Genomic DNA, 19,727 nt, shown 5'->3' with positions numbered 1-19,727 from the left:
AGGAGGTGATACACAATTTTAACAGTGTGATGAGAAGAGTAGTAGCGTGGGCAATATATGAGGGTACAGGTAAAAGTGATTAATTCTGTCCAGAGATGACATGTAAATTGTGTTTTGAAGTATATTTGTAGGAATTCACCAGGTAGATAAGACATGGGGAAAGCCATTTCACTTAGAAGAAGTTCCCTGAGCAGATAGGAATGCACAAGACTTGTTTAGTTAATAGGCCATACTCACATCAGGGATATAGGGTAGAGAGTGAAGGGTCATTAATCACAGTATTTGAAAGTTGGGTTCTATCCAAAATACTTTTAAGTAAGGTACTAAGACATCAAATACATATATTAGAAAAATTTGTAGGCATTGTAGAAATTAAATCAGAAAAGTGTGGGTTTACAAATTAGGACATTAATATTTATTGTAGCCTATTCTTCTGGTTCCCAAACAGAGTGAATTACATAGTGAATACAAATCCCTTGTCCCTATACATTGAGTTCTTAATGTCAATTTTGTTTTTCTATTCTTGTGTTCTAGTTGATTCTTTTTCAAATCTGCTATATCACTTTTTGCAGTTTACAGTTCCCTGCTGAAATTTCAAGCTTGGCCTTTATCTCCTTAAACATAGTAAGTATAGTTGTTTCCTAGCCTGTGTATAATTCCAATGTCTGGAAATAATGTAGGTCTGTCTATATTGAATATTGTTGCTCCTAGTTTTGTTAGCAGATACTATTTTATCTCTCTGTGTGCTTGGTTACCTTTGCTTGGGGACTGGTATAATATTGGAATCAACATATGTAGAAAACAATTTGAAGGCACAGCTGATAACCATCATTTAGAGATTGGAGCTTTTGTCTCAGGTATCTCATGATACCTGCCTGTCTAGTTTTGTCATCCATTCAGATGAGGCAAAGCTCATATGCAATCTGTTTTCTTATTAAATTGTTAAAAGGCTTCTTATTGTTAAACTAACTTTGTATTCTTGGGATAAACTCTGAGGAGTCATATATTATCCATTTTATACATATTTGGATTCAGTTTGCATATACATGTATGTGTGTATATATACAAGTATGTATATATGTATTACATACACTTTAAATGGGTGAAATTTAGGTTTTGGAGCAGTTTTGGATTCACAGCCAAACTGAGCAGAAAATATAGAGGGTTTCTATATATATTCTCTGCCCCAGCATATTTACAACCTTTTCCACTATTGACATCCCTCATCAGTGTGGTATATTTGTTAAAGTCAGTGAAGTTACATTGATACATGGATATCACTCTAAAATCATAATTTACATTAGGATTCACTCTTGGTATTATACATTAAATGGGTTTTGACAAATGTGTAGAGACATATCCACCATTATAGTATTGCACACAATAGTTTCCCTACCCTAAAATTCCTTCTACTCTGCCTTTTAATTCATCCCTACCTCACTAAGCCCTGGCATTCACTTACCTATTTTTTGTCTCCATCATTCTGCTTTTTCCAGAATGTCATATAATTGGAGTCAGGCTGTTTTCTGCCTTTTCAAATTAACCCTTTCTATTAGTAATATACATTTAAGTTTCCTTCCTGTCTTTATAGCCCTTTTCTTTATAGTGCTGAGTAGTTTGATTATACTACAGTTCGATACTTCCTTGATTAGTTCTCAGTCTTTTGGTGGTCCTGTGCCCCTGGACTCTGAATTTTACCAATGCTTCTCAGGTGGGAGAAAGTTGGGTTTTTTTTTTTTTTTTTTTTTTTAAACTTCATGTGGATGGTAAGAGGGAGCTGGATTTGGGCATTACAGTGGCAGATAGGTTTGACTCTGATAAAATCCCTGCATGTTTGCTTATGGTAAAATAGTTTCTCCTGAGCTCAGGCCTTGTTTAAGAGGAACAGAATGTTCTAGAATATTTCAAAATTGTTCCTCTTTCCTTACACTGCTATAAGCAGGAGAGATACTTTTTTCCTAGTATTCACTGTGTGGACTTGGAAGAGTTCCTGAGCTAAAACTCATAAAAATGTAAAGAAGTGTGTCTTCATGGAATTTTTTCTCCCAGACCTTTCCATATTGACTCACTGGCAATTTGTCAATTACAGTTCAGGTTTCCAGCTCCGACAATGGTTCCCACAAATGGTAAATTGTGATTCTCTGTATCAATTGATCTATTAGACAGTAGGTGCTCCGTGAACTCATTTCTCTGATGGATCTAAGAAGTTAGTTTTTAAAATTTTTTTTTTTTACTTTTTATTTGCCACAATAAAGTGGCAACTTCTGAACTCTTTTGCATGCTGGACCAGAAACCACAAGTTTTTTGCTAATATTTTGTTAAGTACTTTTTACTTCTATATTCATTTGAGATATTGCTCTATAATTATATATATTTTTAAAAGCTTTATAGCAAGTTTGTTTGTAATTTTCTTTTTAATGTCTTTATCTGATTTTGGTATCAGGTTAGTGTTATTTTGAATGAATTGGAAATTATTTCTTTCCTCTGTTCCAAAAAAATTTGTGTAGAATTAGTGTTTTTACCTTAAGTGTTTGAGAGACATTACTAGTGGGATTATGTAAACCAAGTTTTCTCAGTCTCAGCTATTGATATCTTAGGTCTTATAATTATTATTGAGGGTACTTTCTTGTTCAATATAAGATATTGAGTAGCATCCCTGGCCTCACCCACTAGATACTAGTAGTACTTCCCCAGAGTTCTGGCAACTAAAAATATCTCTAGATATTACCAAACACCCTTTGAGTACCAAAATCAATCCCATTTGAGAGGATCTGTAAAACAGATGTGGAGGGTTTTTTATTGTTGTTTAGTAGAATTTTAATTATAAATGTTATATTTTTAATTGATAATGGACTGGAATTTTCTGTTTCTTCTTGAGTCAGTTTTGGTAACAAATCACTGAAGAGATTTTACATTTCATCTATGTTGCATTCATTGGAATAAAATTACTCATAATCTCTTTTTTTTAAATCTTGTTGGATATGTGATAATGCATATGGTTAGAAGTTATTTCTTACCTTCCTGATTTTACTAATTTGGATTTTCTCTTGGTCAATTTTACCAGAAGTTTATCATTTTACTGATGTTTACAAATGAACAACTTTTTCCCCAGTGATTTTTACTTTCCCTGTTTTCTATTTCATTTATTTTTGTTCTTTAGTCCTTTCCTCTGCTTTGGATTGGTTTTGCTTTTTTCCCACGTATTGACTTTGTATCACTTTATATCCTTCATGGAGTTTATATCACTCATCTTTTTTCATGTAAGTGTATTAATAAGCTATAAATTTCCCTGTAATCATGCTTTAGGTGCATTCTACAAGTTTCAGTATTTTCATTTTCATGCAGTTCAAAATGTGTTCTCTTTTTCTGTGTTCTTTTACCATGATTATTTAGAAGTGTGTTGTTTTAATTTTCAAGTATTTCAGAATTTTCTGGATATAGTCCTATAAATGATTTCTAATTTTTCCATTATGGTCATATACATTGTAATTTCTGGTTGGGATGCCCCAGGTATAGCATATTCTTTTGAAGAGAATATATATTCTGCAGATGGTAGGTGAATGTTGTTATACATATTTATTTGGTTGTGTTAGATGATAGTGTTGTTCAAGTCTTATATGATTTTTATATTTTCAGTCCACTTGTTCAATAAGTCACTGACAGAAGAGTAATAAAATCTTTACTATAAACTATTTGGCTGTTTCTCCTTTTGTTCCATGTATTTTGAAACTTTGTTTTAATGTCTTGAATTAACCTCTTAATGCTTGTCTTTTTTGGGGGAGAGGTGGGAAGGAAATATTTTTCATTAATCTTTTGAACACCAGCACCATAATTTTTCAGGTTTAATTTAGTATCAAACTTTTTTGTCTTGGTAATAATTCTTATTGAGATGGTTTGTCTGGTGTCATTAAATTAGGCACTGCAGCTTGCTTTTTAGTTAGCGTTGCATGATACTTGTTTTTCTCTCCTTTACTTTTTATGTCTTTATATTTAAATTTTTTTTTTTTTTTTTGGTACAACATATATTTGAATCTGTTATATGCTGTCTAATCCCATCTGCTTTTTAAAAAATGTCATTATTGGCTCATATTTATTATCTTGCTATTTCATTTTAAGTTATTCCGTCTGGTCTTTTTTTCCCCCGGCCTCCCCTTTTTGGTGTGTGATTAAATGAATAGTTTATACTTTATTTTATCTTCATTTTTAACTTATTAGATATAATATTGTTTTAGTTTTTCAGTGTTGCTCTTGGTCAACAGTTCGCAAGTGTTTTAGTTTCACAACTCCTTTGGATTCTTAGTTGTTAAGGACCTCAAAGAGTTTTGTTTTATAGAGATTATCAATTATTACTGTAGCCAAAATTAAAGCTGAAAAATTGAAATATTCATTTTAAAATAATTTAAAAATGAACAAATGCCATGTTATTTATGTTAATTCTAGTAAAACGTATTAAAAATGCAATTGATGGGAAGGAGGGGGTTGTTGTTTTACATTTCTGTAAATCTCTTTCATGTCTGGTTTAATAGACACCTGTATAATCATATTTACTCCCATATTCAATTTCTTGCTGTATGTAGTTTTACTTTAAGTATGGAGAAAATCTTATCTCACACAGATATGTAGATAGTAAAGGGAACAGGACTTTAAAAACCTTTTTAGATAATGGTGGATATTTTTCTTTAATACCACTCCAGTACTCAACAAGTGGTAGTTTCTCAAAGGTAAGTTATATTGTAGAATCTGAAGCCCTGTAACTTTGTTGCATTAAAATCCACTGGTCTTTCTTGCATTTAAATTGAGTGTTTTTACCTATCTGTGATTTTGTAACGTGCTTAACAAATAGTGACTTACGAAATTATGCAGATAATTCAAATGTGGTAACATTTCATTATATAGTATCCAAAAATCACAATAATATCAACACTTGCCACTCCTGAAAAATTTAAGTATTGGGAACTGTTAAACACGGTGGCATTTATAGATTTTGCAGAATGTCATTTTCACTTGAAAGGTTGACTCTTATTGCAACATTTATTTCTGTTGATTTCTTTGAGATCACTGGCTCACTTTCTTTTGTGCCTGTTTTAATCAACTTCTTATATTGGAATAACTTTAGGGCTACAGAAAAGTTGAGAAAGTACAGTTTTCCCTAGTGTTAACATCTTGCATTATTATGGACGTTTGTCAAGCTAAGAAATCAACATTGGTATATTACTTTCAGTAAACTTCAGCCTTCACTGGAAACTGCTACTTTCTTTACTAATAGTCCTTTTCTGTTTCAGGATCTAATCCAGGATTGGATTTCATTAACATATTGTATTTCATTACAATGGGTGTTTTTTTTTTTTTTTTTTTTTTTTTTTTGTCTGTGGCTTTTGACAGTTTCTCAATCTTCCCTTGTTTTTATGACCTTGACACTTTTGAGGAGGACTGGCCAGGTATTTTTTAGAATGTCCTGTAAAAGAAAAGCTACTGTTCTCTACTATGTATTTCTAATACCAACTGGAATCCTCTCCCCACGCCCCTGCCCAACTCTTTGACACCTGCTGGGGTCCTAGAGTTCAGTTCAGTCCTGTTTACCTGGAGTTAGCATCAGATCCCACAGGTTAAGGGCTCTCTTGTCCAAGAATGCCCTACCTTTCAGTTTCTATGGAGACTTTGTTATGTAGAAATGATTAAGTATTAGTATTAGTGGTTGGTTCAACCTCTCCCTTTCCAGAAGTGAGAATAGGGCTGAAAGTTCCAGCCCTCTAATTCATTGGTTGGTCTCCCTAGCAAACAGCCGCAGTGTCCAAGAACCTTTAGCCAACAGTCATTTGTTCACAAAATAGTGCCTATCACTCCCCAAGAGTTCAAAGGATTTTAGGACCTGTGTGCCAGAAAATAAGTCAGAGACTGTGTGTGTGTGTGTGTGTGTGTGTGTGTTTAATGCCATATTTATATTTTCATGCCACATTCTCAATTTTTATTTCCTTTATGATTTGATTGGGGTTATGCTTTATGGAAGGGGGAATACCAATGTGATGAAGTGCCCACTTTATCTTAATTTGAGAAAATGTCTGCCAGATACCCAATTCTGAAAACTAGTTTGCTGTCAGTTTTTCTTTTAAGTAAAAATAATGTTCATGATAAAAGTCTACATCTCAGATAATTGCACATGTACTTTTCTTTATAGGTAACCACTGTACTTTGGTGTGCAGCAGAAGTTCCTTATGTATACTTCTCCCTTTATAATATAGGACATTAAAGTGATGTTTACTGATAAGTCAAGATTTAATAAAATTAATAATGCTTACTGTTTCATCATAGATATTCTTAAGTAAAGCTTGTCCCTCCACTCCTTTTTAACTTAGTGCATGTTGTGAAGAATATAATGAATAGTTGTACAACTTGTTGTCATCGCCTTGATTTATGCTAGCACATAACAGTTTCATTCAACATTGTTTTAGCACTATTTTTTTTAAAGGTTTATTTATTTATGCTGGGGTACAGGCCAGAGGTGTGGAGGGTAAGAGAATTCACCAGAGACAGAGCAGGGAGCAGAACAGGCATATGGACAAGAGACACTGCTGAGGGGAGTAGTGGGCAAGGCAGGAGAGGTCTGCCATGACATGTGGGTTTGTCACTGGCTGGTTGGGAATTGAACCCGCGCTGCAGAGGCTGCAGACAGTTTCACAGTATGGCACTCAACCCAATGCACCACCGGGGAGGCCCCCTGGTATAATTTTTGCATTTAGTTTTCAGATACCCTTTAAAAACTTAAATAATGACTTGCTCTTTTTTTGTCTATAGTTTGTCTTTTATTTATGTCTTCTAAAATGCCTTTTGTATTTATCCACATTTACTATTTTGGTGCTTTTCATTTCTTTGTGTGGATTCATGCTTTCATACTATATGTTTTTTTTCTACCTGAGAAATTTCCTTTTTTAAAAATTTTTAATTTTTTTAAAATTTTTAATTTTTTTTAAACAATATTTTCAACCCCCTCAGGTTGAGTCCCCATAGAATTTCCTTCCCCAAGGCACCCGTGCACCATCACCACCACCATCACCACTCCTCCTTCTCTCCCTCTGATCCCTCTCCCTCTTCCTCCCCTGCAGTAGGTCTCTGATTTGTAGTTGTCTGTCTGAGAAATTTCCTTTGAAATCTCTTACAGTACAAGTCTACTGACAAGCTGTTCTCTCAACTTTCATTTGTGTATAAACTTTTTTTTTATATTTTTAATTTTAAAATTGGGTTATTATTTTTATTATAGGATTCTAATAGCCTCCCGCTGCCCTAGCTTTGTTACTGTTTTTCTCCGAGCATTGTGAAAATGTTCTCATTGTCTTCTGACTTGCAGAGTTGCTGGTGAGTCTGAACAGACTTGTCTCTCCTGTTTTGGGTATTCAGACTTTCCTTTCTGCTTAGTGGAATAGAGATACTCCTGAAGTCTAGATGAATTCTGGAAACTGTTTAGCTTCCTGCTCCTTGTTAACTATTTTCTGTCAGACTTTGTTTTTGCCCATCCTTGTCGTATCTCACCAAATACATGTGCAGACTGGTATTAAGCTAAAGATTCAGAGGACTTGGAACTCTTTCTCAATTGAGTCCTTTTTTCTTGCTACTCTAAACCACAGCTTCTGTCATTTCAGAAGCATGGTCACTTCAAACTAACTGCCAGGATTTCATTGAGTTGCCAATTACATAGATGTCCAGAATTGCTTTCATGCACAACAAGGTGATTGCTAGCTTCACCTTGCTTGTTTTCCCATTGACAGGTGTCACAAAATTATTTTCATCAAGAAAGTTGGTATGGGGCCTCCCTGGTGGCACAGCGGGTTGAGCACAGCGCTGTGAAGCTGTCCGCATCCTCTGCAGCGTGGGTTCGATTCCTGGCTGGCCAGGGAGATTCCCACATGGTGTAGCAGACCTCTCCCATCTTACCCGCTGCTCCCCTCTGCAGTGTATTTCGGTCTGTCTGCCTGTTCTGCTCCCCACTCTGTCTCTGGTGAATTCTCTCACCCTCCCGCGCCTTTGGCCTATACCCCAGCTATTGTATAAATAAAAAAATAAATCTTTTAAAAGAAAAAAAGTTGGTGTGAACTACCCAGTCCACCAACTGGGAGTATACCCTATTTTCTGAAGAAATTTTTTGGCCAACATGTATATATGTTACTTTTAGGAATACAGATGAAATCAAATAGTTATTTAAATTTAGAATTACATATTTAAATCACTTATTTAAAAGTATATTAGGAAATAGTGCCTTTTTACTTAAAAGTGTATACACACTTGATAGGCATTGCTATGCCCAGATTGGGGTTTTTAACCCAAAGCATATCATTTTCACTTTTATTCAAGTTGTAGGAGATAATAGTGCTTTTTTAAGCCTATGTATTGTATCGATACTGGAAAATTTGTCCAAAGCCACAAATTTCCAAATACATTATATTTTACTTTCTATAGATAGAAAATTATGATCTCCACAACCTAGTAGAATTGTTTTTTAAGATAATGTTTAAAACTGCTTTTGGTTGGTTATATGACCAGTAATCCTTTTTTACTTTGTGTTCAGTTTCTCCCTCTCTTACTTATTTATTTTGAAAAACAACTTTTATTTCTATGTACATACAGTATTTCTTTGGCTGAGAATTGTAAATAATTTAGAGATAGAGATCATAAAAAATAGATCATAGAGATCATAAAAATAGAGATCATAAAAAATTGCCTATCATCTCTTGATCAAGCTTAGAATAAATAGCCTCTTTGGCCCAAATTTTCTTATAGTAGGTAAAATTAATTATCCTGCAGATATTTACCAACCTGCCCCAGCATTAGTTTTATCTACTATTCTAGTTACCCCAGTTAAACATTTCACATTTCAAATGTAGAACCTTTTGAGTGGGAAATGAAAGTTAAGTTAAAAAATAGACTTTATTACAGCATCCTATAGAAATATGTTCTGTATATTAAAAGAAAGAATAAAAGCCTGTGTTACATTTGGTTGGTATCTCGTTACTATTCATAAAATAAGTCAGTAAAAACTGAACTTTGTTTACAGAAAATGAGGCAGTCTGATTCATTGTTTTCAGGTAGTGAATCTTTTATAGGTAGCATTACTTACTCATTTCCTTGGACTATGATATTTGCAATTTTCTTTAGTAATATAAGGTTTCTTTACAATCTATAAAATTATCAGTAGTTAGGTCATTATTCAGTATCTATAGAAGAAATATATGGGGAATTTGTATGGTGTGATACACATGAATTTGTAGTGAAAATGACCTCAGGAATTTCACCTATGAGATTGTATTTGTTTATATTTTTAAATGAAGTCCTACATATTTCAGCTGTCTCTCAGTTACTTAAGCACTCTACTGTTTTTAACTTGAGTTATTTGAATCATGTGATTTGCCTCAGCTACAGGGGTAGGCCTTTTTGACTTTAACTCATCATATTAATAAAGTTTACTTTGCAGGTCATTCTGATTGTATGTAGAATGAGATATACACTGGGAATTTCCAAGAATGATTCCCTTTTGTGAAGGTTACTAGAAGAGCAGCTGGGAGAATCTTTGAGAAATGCTATAAGGATGTGCCAAGTAGAGTTACAGTCATTTATCTGAGTAGCAAGCAGCCTCTAGATGAAGCCCACACAGGGAGGAGGGCATAGCTGACAGCTGTAGAGGAGTCTCAGTAATGCTGTGAACCTCTAGTTCAAACAGTGTGAAGTTAGCCAATCATATGGAATATTTTGTCCTGTAATCTGATAAATTCATCTAAACCTGTTTTGAGTTGGGGTTTTGTTATTTATAATAAAAAACGTAGCCAATAATTAGAGTACCACTTTGTAGTCAATTTTGAAAGTACTGATTTAAGATTTCACTATTTCTAATTTGTAATTCTAATCACATAAGAATAACATCTTTAATTTATTCAGCAGATATTTGAATCATTCAGGATATATAAATCCTATTTTTAGATAAGAATGGGTTGATATGTTTTTAAGCTTTTAGTTCTCTAAAAATTTACAGCATTTTTTTTTATTTTGTAAATGTTTCTTTCTTTTTTTTAAGATCTATTTATTTTTATGCATATAAGAGCTGGTACAGGCCAGAAACAATAAAGGTTGGCCAGGATGTGGAGAAAAACGAACCCTTATGCATTGTGAGAGGGTAGAGGTGCAGCAGGGTGAGAGGATTCATCAGAGACAGAGTGGGGAGCAGAACAGGCAGACAGACCGAAAACACTGCTGAGGGGAAAAGTGGGTGCCACAGGAGAGGTCTGCCACGCCATGTGGGTATCTCCTTGGCTGGCCAGGAATCGAACCTGTGCTGCAGAGGCTGTGGACAGCTTCACAGCACTGCGCTCAAACTGCTGCACCACAGGGGAGGCCCCAGAAATACTTTTTAAAGAGTTGGAAAGATGGTAATATAAAAAGAATGATAGCTGTGGTAGGAAAAATAGTAAGTAAAATCATTGACCACTTTAAGTATATTTAATTTTCTTCATTTAAATTAATTTTTTCTGTACCTGCCAAAGAACTTGCAGATTGCCTCATGAGATCATTGACTAATCTTTGAGAATTACATGAAAAAAATATTTGTTTATTGGAGATAATCAAACTGGCTTGATTTTTGTCCTAAGGGAAAAATGGGCTTCTGGAAATTATAAGTCAGTAAGTTTATTACTAATCTTTGCAATATTTCTAGAAGCAACTATCAGCAAATTTCAGAAGCTTGTGAAGTTATGAAAAAAATGCTCAAATTTAGAAATTTGTATCTACTAAGAAGATAAATAAAACTTCAAATGAAGTTATTCATTTCTATCTAGCAGAGTTAGTGGTTTTGAGTAAGTGGAAAAATACTGTAACAGTTTCTAATTTTAGTGAAGTACTTGACCTTTTTTTCCCCATTTGAATAAGATATGTTAGTGAATTAAATTGAGAGTAATAAGATAGATTCATAGTAGTTAGAGTCAAAGTAGACTGAAATCTGAGACCATTTTTTTTTAAAGATTTAATTTATGCATACAAGAACTGGGGTACAGGCCAGTGGCACTACGGGAGGGTGAGAGGATTCACCAGAAACAGAGCGGGTAGCAGAACAGGCAGACTGACTGAAACACACTGTTGAGGGGAGCAGCGGGCAAGGCAGGAGTGGTCTACTGCGCCATGTGGGTATCTCCCTGGCTGGCCGGGAATCAAACTCGTGCTGCAGAGGCTGCAGACAGCTTCACAGTGCTGCACTTAACCCGCTGCACCACGAGGGAGGCCCAAGGCCAATTTTTGATCAAAATTTTGATGTCAGCTTTGAGAAAGCTCTTCTGAGTACTACAAGGGATAACCTGTTACTTGTGTCAACATATTCATCAGTGATCTGGCTGAAGATTTATAAAGTATGCTTGCCTGTAGATTATTCAAAACTGGATTTGCCTGGGCCTCCCCAGTTGCGCAGTGGGTCGAGTGCAGCAGTGGGTGTCTGCAGCCTCTGCAGCACGAGTTTAATCCCCTGGCTGGCCCAGCAGACCTGTCCTGCCTCATGGCGCAGCAGTCCTCTCCTGCCTCGCCCGCTGCCTCCCTCAGCAGTGTGCTTTGGTCAGTCTGCCTGTTCTGCTCCCCACTCTGTCGCTAATGAATCCTCTCACCCTTCCATACCTCTGGCCTGTACCCCAGCTCTTGTATAAATAAAATAAATCTTTAAAAAAAAAACTGAATTTGCCTAGCTGATACCATTAAAAGCATCAAGAACATTGCCCTAAAACTTTGCCTAATTTATTTATTGCATTTCTGTCTGCCTCTCAACATACTTTGATAATATAAATTCATATTTTAGGCTGCTTCAGGGGGAAATAAGTGACTTTCTCTTTGTCTCCCTGATATTCTTACCAAATTAATATGTGAATTGAATGTGCCCCTTATTATAGTATATCCTCAGTGATACAGATCTAATAATACAAACAGAAAATTGAGAACTTTCGCATAAAGTATTTTTTTTACCTATTCTAGGAATATGAAGCACGAACAGGGAGGACCTGTAAACCACCACCTCAGTCTTCAAGACGTAAGAATTTTGAATTTGAGCCCCTTTCTACCACTGCCCTGATTCTTGAGGATCGGCCATCGTAAGTGTTCTAGTGATCGTCAGGCACAATGTTTATATTTTTAATTTAAGTTTAATTATGTTACATAATTTAATTATGTTTATTATGTCACATAAAAGATTGAGAAATTAGATAAAGAAATTGGTTTATTATAAAAAGTTAAATTCCTGTCATGTATCCTAAAACTGTTATGGAAGAATATATTATTGATACCCAAGCATCATGCATATTTTCTAGAAGTCTCTGAAACAATGTATGAAATACTGAAGCTTGGTTTTTATATCAGTTACTATTTCAACCCTACTCTGCTTTATTTTAACATGATATGGCAATTATTTTTCTTTTCTTGACATTTAATACATACTTTATATTTGTCCTTGCCTGTTGTGCTGGGTAACTGCCAATTGTTTACCAGTTAGTTTACTATTATTAAGAATAGATTCTGTTTTTAAAAATTGTATCTTTTTTAATGAGGTAATATTAGTTTGTACCATATGTGATTTAGAGGTGTAGTTTCACACTTCTTCAGGTATATATCACACATCACCTACCACCAAAGCACCCATAATCCTCCACCATAGTCCATTGGGTCTCTTTTCTCTTTTATCCCCACCTTTCCCCTCCCCTTTAGGTAGCCTCAATTCTGCAGTCAGATTTGTAGAATCTGTTTTGGTTTAGTTTTGTCTTACTTTATTTTGTTTATATTCTAAATGAGTGAATCATGGATAACTTGTCTTTCTTCTGACTTATTTTATTTCCATGTTTCATCCATGGGTTCACAAATAGCAACAAGATTTCATCTTTTTTAAATAGCCAAGTAGTATTCTGTTGTGTAAATATAACATATCTTCTTAATATACTCATTTGTTATTGGGCATTTAGGTTGTTTTCATAACTAAGTTATTGTAAATAGTGCTGCAGTGAACGTAGGAATGTATATATTCCTTCAAATCAGTGTTTTTGCATTTTTGCCTAGATACTTAGGAATGGAGCCACTATATCATATGGTAGATTCACTTTTAATATTTTGAGAAACATCCACACTGTTTTCCATATATGCTGGATTAGTCTATGCTCTCACAATGCATAAGGGTTCATTTTTCTCCACATCCTGGCTAACCTTTATTGTTTCTGGTATTTTTTTTTATTTTTTTATGGGCTATTCTCTTGACAGTGAGGTGTTATTTCATCGTGTGTGTGTTATTTTTTAATTTAATTGAAATTTTTTAAAGATTTATTTATTTATTTATACAAGAACTGGAGTACAGGCTCAGATGCATGGGAGAGTGAGAGAACTCACCAGAGACAGAGCAGGGAACAGAACAGGCAGACTGACGAAATACACTGCTGAGGGGAGCAGCGGGCGAGACAGGAGAGGTCTGTCTGTTGCGCTATGTGGGACCCTCGCCGGCCAGCCGGGATCAAACCGGCGCTGCAGAGGTTGTGGACAGCTTCACAGTGCGGCACTCAACTGCCTGCGCCACCAGGGGAGGCCCTGTGTGTGTGTCTTAAAAGATTTATTTATGCATACAAGAGCTGGGGTGTAGGCCAAAGGTGTGGAGGGGGGTGGTGAGAGGATTCACCAGAGAGGGTGGGGAGCAAAAGAGGCAGATATGCTGAAATTAACTCTGAAAGGAGCAGCAGGCAAGAACAGGAGAGGTCGCTGCACCATGTGGGTCACCTCCCTGGCCTGGCTGGTAATCGAACTAATGCTGCAGTGGCTGGTGATAACTTGATAGTGCTGTCTTTAACCCCAGAGCGACCAGGGAGGCCCCTTCAATGTGTTTTTGATTTCCATTTCCCTGATGATAAGTAGAAATGGGCATTGTTTTCAGGTGTCTATTGGCCATCTATTTGTCACTTTATTGGGTGTCTTTTTAGCATTTCTAGCATTTTTAGCATTTCTAGCATTTTTAGCATTCATTATTTGATTAGGTAGTTTGTTTTTTCTCTTTTGTTGAATTGTGTAAGTTCTTTGTAGATCTTGGATATTAGCTTCTTGCTGGATTTATGATGCACAGATATATTTTCCCATTCAATAAATTGTCTTTTTGTTTAAATGACAGTTTCTGGGCCTCCTTAGTAACCCAGAAATCTCAGTACTTTCAAGCTATTGCCAGCCACTGCAGCATGAGTTAGATCCCCAGTCAACGCGCTAACCCAAATGACGCAGTAGACCTCTCCTGTCTCACCTGCTGCTGCTCCCCTCAACAGTGTATTTCATTAGATCTGCCTGTTCTGCTCCCCACTCTGTCTCTGGTGAATCCTCTCACCGCCCACACCTCTGGCTTACACCCCAGTACTTGTATGCATAAATAAAACAAATTTTAAAAAATGATAATTTCTTTCTCTGTGCAGAATTTAATATAGTCCCATTTATTTATTTATTAACATTTATTTGTTTATTTATTTATACAAGCACTGGGTACAGTCAGAAGCGCGAGAGGGTGAGAGAATTCACCAGAGCCAGAGCAGGGAGCAGAGCAGGCAGAAGGACCGAAGTACACTGCTGAGGGGAGCAGCAGGCGGCAGGAGAGGTCTCCGTGCCATGTGGGACCCTCCTCTGGTGGCCGGGGAGCAGCTGGGGATCGAACCGGCGCCGCAGAGGCTGCGGGCAGCTTCGCAACCCAGCGCTTAACCACTGCGCCACCAGGGAGGCCCCCCATTTATTTATTTTTATTTTTGTTTTCCTTGCCTTTGGAGTTGAGTTCATGAATATATCTCCGAAGCCTGTGTTGTCTTCTTTGTATTTGATGGTTTCAGGTCTTAACATCCAAGTCTTTAACCCCTTTTGAGTTAATCTTTTAGTGTGATATGATATTGGTCTAGTTTCATTGTTCTACTTGTTGCTGTCCAGTTTTCTCAGCACCCCCCTTTTAAAAAAAATTTGTTTTCTTACATTGTTGTTAATTTTTGGGCAGTAGTCCCTGTAGCTCTCCCCAAACCATAACACCCGTGATCCATTGCCACAGTCCCTTGCCAACATCACTTATTGAAGAGAAGTTTCCTCTCTGCATTGTATACATGACTTCTTGTAGATTAACTGTCCATATAGATGTGGGTTTATTTCTGGGTCTCAATTTGATTTCATTGGTCTATGTGTCTGTTTTTATTACAATGCTATATAGTTTTTTTTTTTTTTTTTAAATAGAGGCATTTATTTATTTATTTATTTAGTTAGTTAGTTTGTTTGTTTTGTTTACACATGCACTGGGTACAGTCAGAAGCGCGGGAGGGTGAGAGAATTCACCAGAGTCAGAGCGGGGAGCAGAGCAGGCAGAAGGACCGAGGTACACTGCTGAGGGGAGCAGCGGGCGGCAGGAGAGGTCTGCACGCCATGCGGGACCCTCCTCTGGTGGCCCGGGAGCAGCCGGGGATCGAACCGGCGTTGCAGCCGCGGGCAGCTTCGCAACCCAGCGCTCAACCGCTGCGCCACCTGGGAGGCCCAATGCTATATAGTTTTGATTACTATCACTTTGTAGTATAGTTTGAAGGCTGGTTGTGTAATAACTTCTGTTCTTTTTCTTCTCAGAACTGCTTTGATAATTCAGGGTCTTCTGTGGTTCCATACAAATTTCAGTGATGTTTCCTGTATTTGAAGAATGTCTTTGAATCTTTTTTACTATTATTATTTATTTATACAAGAACCAGGGTAGAGGCCAGATGTGCAGGAGGATGAGAGAATTCACCAGAGACAGATTGGGGAACAGAACAGGCAGTGACTAAAATACACTGCTGAGGGGAGCAGCGGATGAGACAGGAGAGATCTGTGCCATGTGGGTTGCCGGGGATTGAACTATGGTCGCCGGGGATTGAACCAGCACTGCAGAGTCTGTGGACATCTTCACAATGCTGCGCTCAACCTCCGGCGCCACCAGGGAGGCCCCTATCTTTGAATCTTGATAGGGACTGCATTGGCTTTTATATAACTTTGGGCAAGACGGCCATTTTAACAATATTAATTCTTCCAATCCATTAGCAAGGAATATCTTTCCATTTTTGTGTGTCTTCTGTTTCTTTTAATATCTTACAGTATTTGTTGTAGAGGTCTTTTACTTCCTTTGTTCGGTTTATTCCTGGATAGTTAATTCATTTTGATGCATTATGAGATTATTTTCTTGATTTCTTCCTCCTTTAGTTTGTTGTTTGCATATAGGAATGCAACAAGTATTTGTGCATTGATTTTGTAGCCTGCCACTTTACTATACTGATTTATTGTTTCTAATAGTATTTTAGTGGAATCTTCAGAATTTTTTGTGTATATTATGTTATCTGTAAATAGTGATAGTTTTACTTCTGTTTTTCTTTCTTTCTTTCTTTCTTTTTAAAGATTTCTTTATACATACAGGAACTGGGGAACAGGCCAGAGTTGGGGGTGAGAGGAGTCATCAGAGACAGAGTGGGGAACAGAACAGGCAGATCGACTGAAACACACTGCTGAGGGGAGCAGCAGGCGAGTCAGGAGAGGTCTGCTGCACCATGTGGGTAGCTCCCTGGCCGGGAATTGAACTTGTGTTGCAGTGGCAATTTGGAATCCTTTTATATCTTTCTCTTGCCTAGTTGTTCAAACCAGAACTTCCAATATTCTATTGAACGGTAGTAGTGAAAGTAGATATCTTTCCCTATATCTGATCTTAGAGCAAAAGCTTTCAGTTGTCTCCTTTGAGTATGATGTTAGCTGTGTTCCTTCTATCCCATTTTCTTTCAAGTTTTTGTCATAAATGGATGTTAAAGCTTATCAAATATCTTCTCTGCATCTATTGATAGGATCCATATCATTTTTAGTTTTCCTTTTGTTGGTGTAAATTACATTGGTCAATTTTTGTATGTTGAACTATCCTTGCATCTCTGCTTTTGCTGTGTCCATAGGTGTAGGTTGTTTGTGTCTTCATTTCATCTGCTAGTTTTTAATTTGTCCTTTGATTTCCTCATGGATTGAATAGTCCTTCCGTAGCACATTATTTAGTCTCTACATATCTGAGGATTTTTCTTCACGTTCTTTTCGTGATTGATTTCTAGTTTGATACCACTGTAATCAGAGAAGGTATTTGATATAATTTGAATCATTCTGAATTTATTGGCACTTGTTTTGTGACCCCATTTGGTGTATCCTTGCGAATATTCCATGTGCATTTCAGAAGAATGCTCCAACATTTTTGGAGATGCAGTGCCTTTTATCAAGACCATCTAATCTAATTCCTCATTTAAAACTGTTGTTTCTAAGTTGAATTTCTGTCTGGTTGATCTGTCCATTGACGTAAGCTCAATGAAGCCCCTTACTATTTTTATGTTGTTGCCTATGTGTGTTTTTATTTTTTTTAATTTAATTTTTTTAAAGATTTATTTTTATTTATGTATACAAGAGCTGGGGTACAGGCCAGAGGTGTGTGTGTGTGGGGTGGGGTTTAAGAAGATTCACCAGAGACAGAGTGGGGAACAGAACAGGCAGATTGACTGAAGTACATTGCTGAGGGGAGCAGCGGTCGAGTCAGGAGAGGTTTGCTGCCCCATGTGGGTTGCTCCCTGGCTGGCCGGGCATCGAACTCATGCTACAGAGGCTGTGGATTGCTTCATAGTGTGGTGCTTAACCCCTTGTGCCACCAGGGAGGCCCCCTAGGTGTGTTTTTAGATTTAAAGTTGTCTTATATATTTGATGCTCCTTGATTTGATATATATGTTGAATGTTTTATCCTTCTGATGTATATCCCTTAATCATTAAATAGTGTCCATTCCTGTCTCTTGTTAATCTTTTTTAATTGCAAGTCTATTTTATTTAATATATATAAATAGGACTGTTTCTGCTTTTTTTAGGGTACCATTTGCTTGTAGGATTTGTTTTCTAACCTTTTAATTTGAGCCTATGTTTATCTGTTTAGCTCAGATTGTCTGCTAGAGACAGCAGAAAGTTGGGTTTTCTTTTTTTATCCAGCCATCCACTCATGCCTTTTTGATAGATGAATTCATTCCATTTACATTAATGGTGATGATTAATAATTGGGAGCTTTCTACTGCAATTTTATCTTTAGTTTTCTGGTTCTATTTCCTTGTTCAATTTTTGTGGATTTTTTTCTTTGATTTGGATAGGAGACCTCAATTCACATTTCTTGTAGAATAGGTCTATTACTGGCAATCTCCTTCTGATGAAAACCTGACAGGAGTACTTTTATAATTTATCTGCTTTTTGCCCCAGCCACCTTAAATATATTTTTTCTTTGACTTGAACTTTTGGTAGTTTCATGTCTATGTATCTTGGTGTAGATCTCCTTGCATTTAGAGAACCTTTACATTTAGAGTGTTCAACTGCTTTTCCTTAGGTGGTGCTTAGTTTGATTTGAATTGTGTGTGTGTGTGTGTGTTTGTTGTTGTTGTTGTTGGTTTTTTGCAGTTGCTGAGTCAGCAGAGTGGGGGAGAGGTCTTGAGGGGTTCAACCACAGTTGGTAATGTGCTTGGAGTTAGGATGAGGTGGTGACTTATTAGTGTTTGTAGCACCTCTGCTATCCCTCTTCTCTGGAGTTCCAGATCTGAGACTCAGCAATATGCACTGTTAGTGCATTTTATGAGGTCAGTACTGTCTCCAAGGTTTGGGGAAAGGATTGTGTAGTGTAAAGTGCTCTCTGTTGTTCTTTGTTTCCATATCTGGGACAGCCTGCCTGGGGCACCCAAACTCCTCAGTACTATCTCCCCATTTTCAAGAGTGTGTGCTTCTGCATTGTTTCTGCTCTCCCTTCCCTGAGGTTTCTTTCTCAGTTGGCAGCTCTGTCTTTTGTATTCTCCTCCCCAGACTCCTGTCTCTAGGAGTCTCTCTCTACCCTCTCCTGTTCAGTGAAGCATGGATCTCTCCAGAGGCTCCTGTCTGCAGTTGTGTTGCCAGAGGGCACTTCAGTTTCACCCTAAGCTGTGTAACTCTCTTTGTAAAGTCCTTATCATTAACTATTAGATGTTCTGCTTGGAAGCAAAGTAAAAGAACCTCCTTTGTCAACATCTTGTTGACCCAGCTTTAATTTTTTTTAGATTACAGCTGTGACCCAAGGATAGATGTAGATCCTGAATACTCAGCACATCCTAAATTCTTCTCTTCCTATTTCTGTCTTCCTCAATCTCAGCCTTCTACAATGGTGCTGTTCTTCAAAATAGTGTCTCTGGGGCCTCCCCGGTGGTGCAGCAGGTTGAGTGCAGTGCTGTGAAGCTGTCTGCAGCCTCTGCATGCAGGTTCAATTCCTGGCCGGCCAGGGAGCAACCCACATGGCGAGGCAGACCTCTCCTGCCTCGCCCGCCGCTCCTCTCAGCAGTGCTTTCAGTCCGTCTGCCTGTTCTGCTCCCCGCTCTGTCTCTGGTGAATCCTCTCACCCCTACCCCACCACACACACACCTCTGGCCTGTACCCCAGCTCTTGTATAAATAAAATAAATCTTTAAAAAAAAGAATCTTAAAAAAAAAATTGTAAAGAAAAATAGTGTCTCTGGATTTGTTATCAAACAAAGTACATCTTCCCTAAAGCAACATTGCATAGTTATTAACTCCTTTTCTACTTCTTGGGTTCTCTGAATCTATTCTTTTTCTTTTTGACTGCTCTTTCCTTCAGTGTTAAAAAAATCCATATCTTTTTTCTGGTCTGTAGTTTGTTCTGTCCATTGTCCTGATATA

At 37.0% G+C, this 19,727-nt stretch overlaps 1 protein-coding gene across 1 annotated transcript in view; it reads left to right on the top strand.

Moving 5' to 3' along the window:
- Nucleotides 1–19,727, top strand: part of TBC1D12 (TBC1 domain family member 12) — a gene marked incomplete at its 3' end in the record, with an annotated part of 87,428 nt that overhangs the window by 38,265 nt on the left and 29,436 nt on the right. The window contains exon 3 of the mRNA XM_084245110.1: nt 11,989–12,104. Coding sequence (XP_084101236.1) covers nt 11,989–12,104 — 116 coding nt within the window. The remainder of the gene's footprint in view (nt 1–11,988; nt 12,105–19,727) is intronic.

Source organism: Talpa europaea (genome assembly GCF_964194135.1).
Source record: "Talpa europaea genome assembly, chromosome: 10".
NCBI classification, from domain to species: Eukaryota; Metazoa; Chordata; class Mammalia; order Eulipotyphla; family Talpidae; genus Talpa; species Talpa europaea.
The sequence above is the reverse complement of the archived record's forward strand: the minus strand, read 5'-3'. Positions and strand labels throughout refer to the sequence as shown.